This window comes from Narcine bancroftii, chromosome 5, assembly GCF_036971445.1.
Source record: "Narcine bancroftii isolate sNarBan1 chromosome 5, sNarBan1.hap1, whole genome shotgun sequence".
Taxonomy (NCBI): Eukaryota; Metazoa; Chordata; class Chondrichthyes; order Torpediniformes; family Narcinidae; genus Narcine; species Narcine bancroftii.
Window position 1 is genome coordinate 193,226,191 of NC_091473.1, and position 14,984 is coordinate 193,241,174.

General features: G+C 47.3%; 1 protein-coding gene across 2 annotated transcripts in view; it reads right to left on the reverse strand.

Moving 5' to 3' along the window:
• Nucleotides 1-362: 362 nt before the first annotated feature.
• LOC138764488 (thrombospondin type-1 domain-containing protein 4-like) overlaps nucleotides 363-14,984 on the reverse strand; it is a 75,133-nt gene continuing 60,511 nt past the window's right edge. For both annotated transcript variants that reach the window (XM_069940475.1, XM_069940476.1), the window contains 6 exons: nucleotides 6,798-7,002; nucleotides 6,310-6,483; nucleotides 5,576-5,752; nucleotides 4,859-5,038; nucleotides 4,254-4,398; nucleotides 363-3,115 (listed from right to left, as the gene is read on the reverse strand). In XM_069940475.1, coding sequence (XP_069796576.1) covers nucleotides 2,952-3,115; nucleotides 4,254-4,398; nucleotides 4,859-5,038; nucleotides 5,576-5,752; nucleotides 6,310-6,483; nucleotides 6,798-7,002 — 1,045 coding nt within the window. In that variant the 3' untranslated portion in view covers nucleotides 363-2,951. The remainder of the gene's footprint in view (nucleotides 3,116-4,253; nucleotides 4,399-4,858; nucleotides 5,039-5,575; nucleotides 5,753-6,309; nucleotides 6,484-6,797; nucleotides 7,003-14,984) is intronic.

The window sequence follows — 14,984 nt, forward strand, 5'->3', positions numbered from 1 at the left end:
AACACGGCAAGTTGGGTATAATCGCTGCCCAGTGAGGGAGCCCCCCTCCTCCAGGTCACTATCGACACACCGGGGCCTGTGTACATCGACCCACCTTGTTGAAGACCGAAAGGAAGGTCAGCATCCCCCTGCAGTCAGCCTCCTCCTGCTCAGTCTCTCTCTCTCTCTCTCTCTCTCTCAAGAACCTATTTAATATTTATTGTACATAATCATATGGATTATTAAGGCAAACTCAAGCTCAGTGGCCACTCGTCCCGCACCCTCTGTTCTAGAAGCAGAGAGCTGGCCGCTTCTCACCGAGCGGCTCTCAACGATGGAACAGGCCTCGACAAACTTCAATGTTAAAATATGGAATCACGTCCTGGTTTTAAGTCTTAATTTATTTTTAATTTATTCTCTTTTATTTAAAGTTGACAGAAAGACAAAAAAAAATTGCTGCTTTAACTGTCCAATAAAGAATTTCCAAAACTCTCTGCCACTTTTCAGTTGTGTTCACTCCCCCTCTGCCTTCCCCCAATACTTCATCAATCACGGAAGCTGAGAAACCGCCAAGGCAGGGAGAACTACAACCACATTTATTTTCAATAAGACAAGACGTGTGTAAAATATATTTCTCTAAATTGCTTACCAGCTCTTCCTTCTTGTAAAAAATAAATTATACCAGAGGGAATTAATGTTAATAATACAGGGCTAATAATGATTGCAGCCTGGGCCTCACAGGAGGAACTTCTGTACAGTAAAGGTCCCGCTCACATCAACAGCGAGTAAAACCCACAGCTGGAAGACTACCACCTTTCTGATCTTTCTCAAAGCCATGATAGCCCACATTATCACAGCGATTTGGAAAGGGCCTCTTGTTCACCCAACCTTGGGTACGACTGGCACAGGACAAGGGCTCACCCCCCCAACCCCCTGTCTCCGACACCAAGGGACCAGCTGCCGTGCCTGCTAAAGGTCTGCAATTATACCCCCTCCCTGTGAAGGGTGGGATTTACGTTGTTGTCCGCAGACAAGGGACATCAACACAGAGCACCAGTGGCGGGAAAAAGCTAGAGGAAATATTTCCAGGGCAGGGACAAGGGTCAGACACAGTGTGGAACCCCCACCCCCGTCACACATTCCTTGGGTCAGACACAGAGAGAAGCTCCTGTTCTACATACCCAGGGCAAGGACAAGAAGAGTCAAACACCAAGGAAAGCCCCTTCCACATTCTCCCATCACACACACCCAGGGTCAGACACAAAGTGAAGCTCCCTCCGCACCATCCCATCACACACTCCCGGGGTCAGACACAGAGTGAAGGTCCCTCCGCACCGTCCCATCACACACTACCGGGGTCAGACACAGAGAGAAGCTCCCTCCACACCGTCCCATCACACACTCCCAGGATTAGACACAGAGTGAAGCTCCCTCCACAACGTCCCATCACACACTTCCAACAGTGGTCGAGCATGGGCTAGATCTGAAATACTATCAGGCACTCCGTGGTAAAGGCATGGCTGACCTGATCATTGCCTCTCGGAACATCTACAAATGCAGACCCTCCAAAACTGAATCACTGATGGTGGGGAAAATCCCTTGAAGATAAACCCACGTCAGATGATCAGCACCATTGCAGGCTGATCAACGCAGTCCAACTTTAACGGTTGGTGGTAAAGTACTGGCAAGGGTTGAGTCACGCGAAATGCACCTCTTACATTGTGCTTTAATGAGCGATGTGCGCTGACAACTTACATGAAGGCAGTGGAGCAGGGCGAGGATCAGCAAATTACAACACAAGATGTTAGTCGCACAGGGAACACTCACTTCCCACAGTCCTCCCGTACACCATTGCTGAGATAATGGGGTGGGGGGGGGGGGGGGAGTGGTGTTTAATGACAAAACAAACTGTCTCTGCGTGGTGGAGTAGTGGATGGGGATGGGGTGATCTGGGGCAGCTACCTGCATCTGATGACCATCCAAGGGTGGATCTTGCCTCCTGCTGGCTTCCTTTCAAGTAACCTGCTTGCTCCCTCAAAGATACTGTGGATTTGACCTGCCAGGGAATCTGGAGACACGGGTTAGTTTCTAAACGAATGATCTGTGCATGGCCAGGTGTCTGGAAATGGTTTCCATCAATGAGCCACAGATTTAAGATCACTGCCTAATAGAGGGTAGATTCAACAGCAGCTCTGAGGTGGAGCAAACCCAAACGTGCGCTGGAAGGCGGTGGGATGGCTCGCAGGAGGCGATTCGGCCCCACAACCTGCCAAATGAGACAGCCCGAACAGTTGCCCTCCCTCTCCAACTCCAGGGCAGCAGGCCCACAATTCCAGGCGGACGAGCGCCGGAGGCGAGGAGAGGAGCCGCAGTTTTCACATGAAGCGCTCGCAAAGGAGAGGTGAGCCTTGCCTTTCTGCAGTTCTGGAAGTGGGCTCGCATCGAGCAGTTGAATGGCGGAGGAAGGGCCGGGCAGGGCGCTCAGATCAGTGGAGGTAAGACCGAGAGAGGGTTCTCTGGGGGAGGAAGCAGGAGAGGTAAGAAACTGCCCGAGATCAGGGTGGGGGGGGGGGGGGGGTGGGTGGGGAGACAAGCGTTCAGGAGAGAGCAGTCCAGAGCCACAGGCAGGCTTGGAAGAAAGGTCGAGAGCGTGCAGAGCCAGGGTTAGGAGGCCGGTGTTAAAAGCTCAGGGCTTCGAGGCAGTTTCGAGACTCCAGGTATAAGAATTCCCAGAGACAGCTCGGGGTCTCCTTGGGTAAAAACTGTGGAAAAGAAGTCTCCACCTCAGCCATTTAGTACAATAAATAAATAAATAGGTCTTAGCATCATCTGGTCCAGGTGCTTGGTCTTATAGGAAAACTATAATGTGCATCTGCTACAAGTTGGCTGTGGCTCCGGTGCTCTCCTTCACCAAGGACCACAGGCAGAGTCGGACACAATCAGGCAGACCCAACGATCGCAGCCACACGCCCTCAGGCCCCTGCCCTGCGGCTCAGAGATCCGGTGCGTTGGCCCCTCGATCTGCGCTCAGCATGGGTGCAGGAGGCGCAGCAGACCATCTTGTAGTAGGAGTAGACGCAGAGGCGCGCCTGGACCACCACCACGCAGTTGTGATAGCTGTCCTTGCAGTTTGCATCTGTGGGCAAAGGGAGAACGGACATCGTCGGGCCCAGAGTGTGAGCTGGCCTCCCTCCCCACTCCGAACACCCCCACCACCTCTCTCCCCCTCCAATCCCCTGCCACTCCCACTAATCTCCATCCATGCCTCCCACCTCCAATGACATTGGACAACAAAGATTTTGCTTCCTGAACACTTTTTGGTGCATCTTATGGATGTTGGGCTACTGATCACAAAAATCCCCTTACCATGTACCATTTATTTTTTGAGATGCTGTGATTTCTTGTCATATTTTGCGTCTACTTCAAGCAGACAAAACCACAGTGCAACCTGTCATTGAAAATTCATTTCCCACAGTCACGCATGGACGTCATCCCCGGCTGATCTCGGTCAGTGAACGGACGCGGTGGAAGGTTTCACCGGGATATCGCGACCGTGGTAAAGCAGTATCAGGGCAACTGGAATCCATCAGTGCCAGCCGACTATTGTTGAACTCTGACAGGAGGGGCATCAGATGCTGAGTACAAATGAAAATCAGTGGCAAAACATTTTTAGGTATTGAACTAACGCAATGTGTCAGCGTCGTGATGCGATTAAACATGGTCAATTCAATCAAAGTTAATTTAATCTTTCTCCCACTTCCTACATGATACAGCAAATCTGAAATTATCTTTGTGTTCAGCTTGAAGTTGTTGATCATAATCCCCAATTCTTGTTCAGGAAGCAAATCTTTTGCAAAAAATTGTTATCCAGTGTGACCTCACTCTCACTCCTCTCTCTTCACCACCCCTCCCCTCAGCAGGCAGGGGTCTGATGGGAATGCTGCAGAGATTCCCTCAGAGGGTATTGAGGGGCTGCTGGGCTGAGGAGGAGCTTCTGCAGTCAGGAGCTTGGCAGCAGATCTATGAGCAGGGTACAAGATGGGTCGGGTTGGAGCCTGGGACCGAGAGTAAAAGGGTGCAGGTAGGACCCGAACTGGCTTCAGATCAGGTCGCTAAGGCACTCTCACAGAGCTGTCCAGATGTGACCGGGGACTGGGGACACCCTAACACATCTGTCCAGATGTGACCGGGGTCTGGGGACACCCTCACACAGCTGTCCAGATTTGACTAGGGTCATGAAAACACACACACAGAGCTGTCAGATGTGCACTCACCGAGTTCCGGCATGCACGGGTGAGTATGACACACTCGCTGGTGAACGGGCTCCTCCTCGTCCTTGCAAAGGCTGCTGGGAGATCTGGCATCATCCAGACACCGGACGTCCCGAGTCTGCAGTCCTCCCCTGCACGTCTTCGAGCACTGTGGTGATGCAGAGCGGTAGGGCAGTTAACAGGGGGTTCGATACAGGGCCCCCTCTCCCGGACAATCCCTCACCACAGGGACTCCTCTCCCCGACATTCCCTCACCGCAGGGACCCCTCTCCCTGATGTTCCCTCTGCGCAGGAACCCCTCTACCTGGAAATTCCCTCTCCGCAGGGATCCCTCTTCCCGACGTTCCCTCTCCGCAGGGAGCCCTAACCCCAATGTTCCCCCAAAGTACGGACCCCTTTCCACCCTCTCTCATCATCCCTCAATGCTCTCCCTACAGGCCCCTCACCAAACCTCCCTCACTGACCATCACTCACTGCAGAGACCCCTCACCTCGATGCTCCCTTATGGCCTCTCCAGCCCCTCCCTCCCTCCCTCCCCCACCACCTACCCCTCCGCACCCCTTCCCAATGCGCTCTCTCCAACCCCTCCCCTCCCCCCACTATTTCACCTCACTCCAGCCAGTGGTGAACCAGCGTGGGCGGCAGGGTCCAGCACTGCAGGGCTGCAGGGTGGCCGGTTTGACCAGGTGCTTGCAGTCCGCCATGTCCGTCACAGTGAAATCGTTCCCCTGTTTGATCACACAGATCAGGTCTCGATTTTGGGTTCCGTTTCCGCACTCAACAGGACACTGAGGGTGAAGCAGAAGGCACTGTTACACCAACTAGCTGACCACCTCCGCACTCCCACCCCTCTCCTTCACACCCCTCCCTGTCTCCATAACTCCCTCCAATCCCCTACACCCCTCCCTCCCCTCTGTAACCCTTCCCCTGGTCCCCTACACCCTTCCATGTCTCTGCAACCCCCTCCGGTCACCTACACCCCTGCTTGTCTCTGTAACCCCCTTCTGGTCCCCTACACCCCTCCCTGTCTCTGTAACCCCCTTCTGGTCCCCTACACCCCTCCCTGTCTCTGTAACCCCCTTCTAGTCCTCTACACTCCTCCCTGTCTCTGTAACCCCCTCCATTCACCTACACCCCTCCCTAACTCTGTAACCCCCTCTGGTCCCATACACCCCTCCATGTATTTAACCACCCCCCCCCTCCCCATGCCCTACACCCTTCCATGTCTCTGTAATCCCCTCCGGACCCCTACACCCCTCCTTGTCTCTATAACCCCCTCCCTGTCAGTGTTCCGCTGCTCACGCTGTCTGTTCCCATGCACCCACCTTGTTCCAGGGACTGGCAAACCAGCGGATCTGATGCTGGCACTGCCCGCGGGTGCAGGCACGTGTGTCAGGGGGCTGCGGACCTTCGCATTGCCCTGGAGACCGGTTGTCCTTGAGGTTGTGGCTGAGACAGTGGACCGAGCGTTTCTGTACACCCACCCCGCACTCGACTGAGCACTGGAACAGAGAACACCATGCTGGGTGTGGGTGAGGGGTCAGTCAGCCTCAGCATGTGACCGCCCTTCCCCTCATCGTCTCCCCCTACCCATCCATCTACCGTCTCCGCTGGGAAGTGAGTGAGGCCCCTGGGGGTCCGTCTCCACATCCCTGGGAACACAGGCAGTGCCAACCTTGGTCAGCAGAGGGACTCCCAGGCTGCCCAGCAGAGCAATGTGAGAAGGGCTTGGGGACGTAAGGGAGTAGGGAGGGGCTCCTGAAGGGCCTTGGGGTCCGGGTCGAGGGGCCTAGGAGGGGGGGAGGTTCATGAGTCTGATTATCAGGTTTACGGAGGAGACGAGAGGTTTTAGATGTGTGGGAGAGAGGGTTGGAAGGGAGGAGGGTGTCGAATGGCGGGGAGGTCTGAGGGAAGGGATTTTGGAGGGGAGGGGCAGAGTTGGAAGTTTGGTGGAGAGGTTCGGAGGGAGGGGCTTCAGAGGGAGGGGGTTTGGAGGGGAGGAGAGTTTCACCCTCAGCCTGGCTGGATTCCTGGGGATGGGCTTGTACCCTGCACCTACCTCGCTGGCCCAGTCGGTGTAGAACCACGCGCTGACACAGGGTCCCATGTCGCAGACCTCACTGTCAGAGGGCTTCTGTTTCCCCTTGCACTCCGCCTCTCCCACCACAGCACCCTGGTTACTGACGCAGCGGATACTCCTTTTCCTCTGTCCAACTCCGCAGGGAACAGAACACTGACAACAGCAACGTTTCATCAGCACAGAGGGGTTACAGGGACAGGGAGGGGTGAAGGGCACCGGAGGAGGTAGAGAGTCAGGGAGGGGAGTAGGGGACCAGAGGGGGCTACAGAGACAGGAAGGGGTGTAAAAGATCAGAGGGGTTCACAGAGACAGGGAAGGGTATTGGGTTCTGGAGGAGGTGTTACAGAGACGGGGAGGGGTGTGGGGGACCGGAGGGGGTTACAGGGACATAGAGGGGTGTAGGGGATTGGAGGGGGTACAGAGACGGCGAGAGGTGAGCGGGGTAAGACCAGTATGGAGACACCCACCGATTCCCAGTCGGTCTGGATCTGCCAGTGGGTACATGGCTGTGCCTGGCAAGGCTGTGTGGAGTTGGGTTTGTCCAGGTGACGGCAATGATGTGGATGCACTGCCACAGTCTGGCTGGCGTAGGCCTGTCGACACAGCACCTGTCGGTGACGGCTTCCACCTCCGCAAGACCGGCTGCACTCCGACCAGTTCCCCACACTCCAGCTGTACAGTGCCAAGAGGGGACAAACACTGTCACTGGGACCACCACACTCCTCCACTCCACCCCCCCCCCCTCCCAGATGAGAATCAGCAGGCTGGAGTCTCCAAATCTACACATCCCCATGTGAACCCTCTGCACCACGCCATCCAGAGACAGGGACCTGGGGACCAGCAGAGGTGGTCCCGTCCCCAAACCCCATCAGATCCCAGCTGGTTGCCCACTCCTGGGATCTGGTATCCGTTATCTCGTATACACTCATGCAAACATCAGACCCATATAGTTGTCAACACCTCCCCCTTTTTGGCATGAAAATTGCATGTTTTCCGTATGACCCATGTAAAAGTCGACCTCCCTATTTTTGGCCCCAGCCGCCCGCCCATAGGAGCTCCCGGCGCCCTGACCGCGGATTCTTGCCTCAGCTGCCCGCCCGCCCACAGGAGTTCCCAACCGTGGGTCCTTGCCTTGGCCGCCCACCCGCCCACAGAAGCTCCTGACACCCCGACTGCATCTTAGAAACATCGAAAACATACAGAGCAGTACAGGCCCTTAGGCCCAAAATTGTGCCGAACACGTCCCTACCCTAGAAATGACTAGGCTTCCCCATAGCCCTCTATTTTTCTAACTTCCATGTAAGCCTCTTAAAAGACCCTATCATATCTGTCTCTGCCACTGTTCCCCTTCTACGCACCCACCACTCTTGCATAAAAAACGTACCCCCGATATCCCCTCTGTACCTACTCCCCAGCACCTTAAACTTGTGTCCTCTTGGGGCCACCATTTCAGCCCTGGGGAAAATGCCTCTGACTACCCACACGATCAATGCTTCTCATGGTCTTTACATCTCTGTCAGGTCACGTCTCATCCTCCGTCACTCCAAGGAGTAAAGGCCGAGTTCACTCAACCCGTTTTCACAAAGCCTGCTCCTTTAAAGCAGGCAACATCCTTGTAAATCTCCTCTGCTCCTTTTCTATGGCTTCCACATCCTTCTGGTAATGAGGTGACCAGAACTGAGCATGTGGGGTCTGACCAGGGTCCTAAATAGCTGCAACATTACCTGTGTCTCCTAAACTCAGTTCCATTCCACGATTAATGAAGGCCAATACGCTGTATGTCTTAACCGCAGAATCAACCTACTCAGCTGCTTCATTCGTCCTTTTGACTCAGATCCCAAGATCCCTCTGACCCTCTACACAGACAAGAGTCTTACCATTAATACTTTATTCTGCCGTCATATTCGACCGACCAAAATGAATCACTTCACACTTATCTGGGTTGAACTCCATCTGCCACTTCTCAGCCCAGTTTTTCATCCTATCGATGCCCTGCTGTAACCTCTGACAGCCCTCCACACTATCCACGTCACCCCCCAACCTTGGTGTCATCAGCAAACTTACTAACCCATCCCTCCACTTCCTCATCCAGGTCATTAATAATAAAAAAAAATCCATAAAGACTGGGGGTCCCAGAACAGATCCTGAGGAACACTGGTCACTGACCTCCATGTAGATTATGACCCGTCTACAACCTCTCTCTGCCTTCTGTGGGCAGCCAGTTCCAGATCCACAAAGCAATGATGTGGATGCACTGCCACGGTCTGGCTGGCGTAGGCCTGTCGACACAGCACCTGTCGGTGACAGCTTCCACCTCCGCAAGACCGCTGCACTCCGACCAGTTCCCCACACTCCAGCTGTGCAGTGCCAAGAGGGGACAAACACCGTCACTGGATCCCATGCCTCCTTACTTTCTCAATAAGCCTTGCATGGGGAACCTTACCAAATGCCTTGTTGAAATCCATATACACGACATCTACTGCTCCTCCTCCATCAATGTGTTTAGTCAACAAATTCAATCACGTTCGTCAGGCACAACCTGCCAAAGGCAAAGCCACGTGGACTATTCCCACTCATATTTAACCTCTCCAAACGTTCATAAACCCTGCCTCTCAGCATCTTCTCCATCAACTGAGGCGGAATCGCTCCAGTTTGCCCGTCGTAGCCAACAGGTCCACGGCGGGTGCCCCCTGACTCGCTCTACGCAAAAGCCCTGGAACACCTGGACAGTAAAGCTGCAGACATCAGAAAGCTCTCTATCGACTCCAGTTCGCCATTTAACATCATCGTCCCCTCAAAACTGATCAGCAAACTCCAGGACCTGGGACTCAACACCCCACTGGGTAATTAGATCCTGTATTTCCTCACCTCCAATCCACAATCAGTGAAGATCGGTAAGAACTTCTCCATAATCTCCATCAGTACCGGAGCACCACAGGGCTATGTTCTTAGCCCCCTGCTCTACTCACTTTACACCTACAACTGTGTGGCTCGGTGTGACAATAACAACATCTACAAATTTGGTGAAAATTCCACGGAACTGGGTTGTATTAAGGAAGGGGATGGGTCAGCCTAAAGGAGGGAGATTGAAAACTTGGCTGAACGGTGCAACCACAACAACCTCACACTCACTGTCACCAAAACTAAGGAGCTGATTGTTGATTTGAGGAAGGGAAAGCCAGAGGTGGAGGATCCAGTGATCATTGGGGGGATCAGAGGTGGAGAGAGGGAGCAAATTTAACTTCTTGGGAGTCACTATCTTGGAGGATCTTTCCTGGACCCAACACACTATTGGCATCGTGAAGACAGCACGTCAGCACCTCTACTTCCTCAGGAACTTGGTATGACAAGAGAAATCCTGGCAAATTTCTACAGAGGTGTGGCAAAAAGTGTGCTGCCCAGCTGTATCAGACTAGTACGGGGGACACCGACACCCCCTGAGTGTCAAGCCCTCCAAAAGGTAGTGGACACAGCCTGGGACATCACAGGCAAAACCCTCCCCACCGTTGAGAACATCTATAGGGGGAACGCTGCCATCAGAGAGCAGCAGCGACCGTCGAGGATCCACCCCGCCCAGCACCCGCTCTGTTCTCGCTGCTGCATCAGGAAAGAGGCCTCGGTGCCACAAGACTCGCACCCACCAGGTTCAGGACCAGCGGCCCCCCCCCCCCCGGGAATACCCCTCCGCCATCAGAATCCTCCACAACAAACTCAATCCTTACTTGTGCACTTTATTGATTTCCCTGTCCTCTCCATATTGCACAGTTTACACTCGTCATCTGTTCAGTTCTTTTGACTGTTCCCATGTTCACGCTGGGTACAGTTTGCCTTTTGCTCAATCATTCTGCCGCGCCCATAGGAAAAAGGAATCTCTTGTCTGCACACTGACAATAGATCTGAATTTATCAACCACTGAAGTAAGACTCACTTGCCCATCATTTCCAGGGCTACCTCCTTGAATAAAGGAACAACATCCTCCAATCCTCCGTTCCCATTGATGATTTGGAGATCATCGCCAGAGACACTCCCCCCCCTGCCCGGTAGCCTGGGGTACATCTGGTCCTAGCAATGTATCCAACTCCTGCACATCCTCTATTTATTTTTTATTTTTTGCACTATAAACCATATTGATCAAGATACATACATTTTCCTTCTTAAATATATAGTGTCGTTTTCTCCCCCCCCTTCCCTCCTCCCCTCCCCTCCCATTTATTTAAAGTTCAGAATATAAGATACATTAAACCCGTTAAACAATGTTGTCACTCAATAAAAATAAACAAGAAATTCCACTGAGCCAGTTCTTTTCATTATCTTCTCCTTCTGTCATTTTAGCTGGTAGATGTCCACGGTAGGTTTTCTCTGTTATGTTTCATGTATGGCTCTCATATTTGTTCAAATATTGTAATGTTATTTCTTAAATTATGTGTTATTTTTTCTAATAGAATACATTTATTCATTTCTATATACCATTGTTGTATTCTCAAGTTATCTTCTAATTTCCAGGTTGACATAATACATTTTTTTGCTACAGCTAGGGCTATCATAAAATATCTTTTTTGTGCTCCATCCAAATCGAGTCCAAATTCTTTGTTTTTTATGTTACTTAGGAGGAAGATCTCTGGATTTTTTGGTATATTGCTTTTTGTGATTTTATTTAGTATCTGGTTTAGATCTTCCCAAAATTTTTTTACTTTCTCACATGTCAGTCTGATACTGTTGGGTCCCATTTATTTAACTTTTGAGGTGTAATGTATAGCCTGTGTATCCAGTTATATTGTATCATACGTAACCTTGTGTTTATTGTATTTCTCATGGTTCCAGAGCATAGCTTCTCCCATGTTTCATTCTTTATCTTTATGCTTAGATCTTTTTCCCATTTTTATTTGGTTTTACCATTTGTTTCCTCATTCTCCTTTTCTTGCAGTTTAATATACATGTTTATTATAAATTTTTTGATTATCATTGTGACTGTAATCACATATTCAAAATTACTTCCTTCTGGTAACCTCAGACTGTTTCCCAATTTGTCCTTCAAGTAGGATTTCAGTTAGTAGTATGCCAACATTGTATCATAAGTTATATATTTATCCTTCAATTGTTCAAAGGATAATAGTTTATTTCCCGAAAAACAATTTTCTATTCTTTTGATCCCTTTTTCTCCCATTCTCTAAAGGAAAGGTTATCTATTGTAAGAGGGATTAGCTGATTTTGCGTCAGTATTAGTTTTGGTAGTTGGAAATTTGTTTTATTCCTTTCTACATGAATCTTCTTCCAAATGTTGAGCAGATGATGCAATACCGGAGAATTCCTACGTTGTACCAATTTTTCATCCCATTTATATAATATATGTTCAGGTATCTTCTCCCCTATTTTATCTAGTTCTAATCTAGTCCAATCTGGCTTTTCCCTTGTTTGATAAAAATCTGATAGGTATCTTAATTGTGCGGCTCTATAATAATTTTTAAATTTTGGTAGTTGTAAGCGTCCTTGTTTATACCATTCTGTTAATTTATCTAGTGCTATCCTCGGTTTCCCCCCTTTCCATAAAAATTTCCTTATTATTTTCTTTAAATCCTTGAAAAATTTCTCTGTTAAGTGTATTGGTAATGCCTGAAATAGGTATTGAATCCTTGGGAAAATGTTCATTTTAATGCAGTTTATCCTTCCTATTAGTGTTAGTGGTAAGTCTTTCCAATGCTCTAAGACGTCTTGTAATTTTTTCATTAGTGGATAATAATTGACTTTATATAGATGGCCGAGGTTTTTATTTATTTGTATACCTAGATATCGCATTGCTTGCGTTTGCCATCTGAATGGTGATTCTTTCTTAAATTTTGAGAAATCCGCATTATTCATTGGCATTGCTTCACTTTTATTTGCGTTAATCTTGTACCCCGACACTTCTCCATATTCCTTCAATTTCCTATGTAATTCTTTTATTGATATTTCTGGTTCTGCTAAGTATATTATAACATCATCTGCAAATAGACTGATTTTATATTCCTTGTCTTTTATTTTTATCCCTTTCATTTTATTTTCTGTTCTTATCAGTTCTGCTAGTGGTTCTATGGCTAATGCGAACAATAAAGGAGATAGTGGGCATCCCTGCCTTGTTGATCTGCTTAAGTTGAATTGTTTTGATATATATCCATTTACTGTCACCTTCGCCAATGGCCCCTTATATAATGCTTTAATCCAATTAATATATTTCTCTGGTAAACTGAATTTTTTTAGTACTTTGAATAAATAATTCCATTCTACTCTGTCAAAGGCCTTCTCTGCGTCTAAAGCAACCACTACTGTTGGCGCTTTACTCCCGTCTACTACATGAATTAAGTTAATAAATTTACAGATATTGTCTGTTGTTCGTCTTTTTTTAATAAATCCAGTTTGGTCTAGATTTACTATTTTTGGTACATAGTCAGCTAATCTGTTTGCTAATAGTTTAGCTATTATCTTATAATCTATGTTAAGTAAAGATATTGGTCTATATGACGCTGGTGCGAGTGGATCTTTCCCTGTCTTTGGTATTACTGTAATTATTGCTGTTTTACATGAATCTGGTAAGCTTTGTGTTTTATCAATCTGGTTGATTACTTCCAGGAGGGGAGGAATTAATAAATCTTTAAATGTTTTATAGAATTCTATTGGGAATCCATCCTCTCCTGGTGTTTTATTGTTCGGTAGTTTTTTTATTATCTCCTATATTTCTTAATGCCAATACCATTCTCTCAGTTTGTTCTGTCTTAAGCTGCCACGCTAGAATTTTGTGCGTTTTTTCTCCTAGTTCATAATATTTCTGTTTTGTCTTCATTATGTTCTTCTCCACCTTATATGTTTGTAGTGTTTCATATTTTATTTTTTTATCTGCCAATTCTCTTCTTTTAGTTGTGTCTTCCTTCATTGCTAATTCTTTTTCTATATTTGCTATTTCCCTTTCCAACTGCTCTGTTTCCTGATTGTAGTCCTTCTTCATCTTAGTTACATAACTTATTATTTGCCCTCTGATGAACGCTTTCATTGCATCCCATAGTATAAACTTATCTTTCACTGATTCCGTATTTATTTCAAAGTACATTTTAATTTGTCGTTCAATGAATTCTCTAAAATCCTGCCTTTTAAGTAGCATGGAGTTTAATCTCCATCTATACATTTTTGGTGGGATGTCCTCTAACTCTATTGTCAATAACAGGGGTGAGTGGTTCGATAATAGTCCAGCTTTATATTCCGTTTTCCTCATTCTCTCTTGCATGTGAGCAGATAACAGGAATAGGTCTATTCTTGAGTATGTTTTATGTCTGCCCGAATAACCTTTTCCTTTGGGTGTTGTTTCCTCCATATATCCAAAAGTTGCATTTCTTGCATCGATTTAATTATAAATTTGGTTACTTTGTTCTTTTTATTAATTTTTTTTCCAGTTTTATCCATGTTTGAATCCAAATTAAGATTGAAATCCCCTCCTATTAGTATGTTCCCTTGCGTGTCTGCTATCTTCAAAAAGATATCTTGCATAAATTTTTGATCTTCTTCATTAGGTGAATATACATTGAGTAAATTCCAAAACTCCGAATATATCTGACATTTTATCATTACATATCTCCCTGCTGGATCTATTATTTCCTCTTCTATTTTGATTGGTACATTTTTACTGATTAATATAGCTACTGCTCTAGCTTTTGAATTATATGATGCTGCTGTTACATGTCCTATCCAATCTCTTTAATTTCTTGTGTTGCACTTCAGTTAAGTGTGTCTCTTGTATGAATGCTATATCAATTTTTTTCTTTTTTCAGTAAATTTAAGTTTCTTCCTTTTGATTTGGTTATGTATTCCATTAATATTTAAAGTCATATAGTTCAACATAGCCATTTCATACTTTGTTTATCTTTCCTTTCCATTTTCTCATCATTACCTTTCCTTCTTATCCATTTCTGCTTTCTTTTTTTGAACACTTTATAAGACAACATTTCTAAAACATAAAACATTTCCCTTATTCTCCAATCTAAAATTTCTTTAACCCCACTATCCCCTCCCCTTCCTGAGTTGCCCTTTATCCCTTGTTGGGCAACCATATCTCCCCTCTCCATTTGGATTTGCGAAATCACTCGCAAGCGTCAACTGATTTCGCAGTGACCGTAATTCTTCCCAACCCAGCCCCCCCCAGAAAAGATTTTAATCTTCATATATAACAAAGGTCACTCTCTTAATTCCCTTCTTACTTCCTTTCTTTTCTTACTTTCCCTTCTTAGTTCTTATCTATACTCTATTTTTTTTTAATATACATACACTCATATATACATACATATACACACATACATATAGTTTGTGGTCATTTTTGTTCTCGTAACATGTCTTCATCTCTCTGTCTGTTTTGTAGTTGTTCTGCAAATTTTCGTGCTTCCTCCGGATCCAAGAATAGTCTTTTTTGCTGCCCTGGAATACCTATTTTAAGTACCGCTGGGTACTTTAGCATAAATTTATATCCTTTTTTCCATAGGATCGTTTTTGCTGTATTAAACTCCTTCCTCTTCTTCAGGAGTTCAAAACTTATATTTGGATAGAAAACATTTTTTTTGACCCTTGTATTCCATTGGTTTTTTTGTCTTCTCTTATTTTCCTCATTGCTTTCTCCAATATATTTTCTCTTGTTGTAT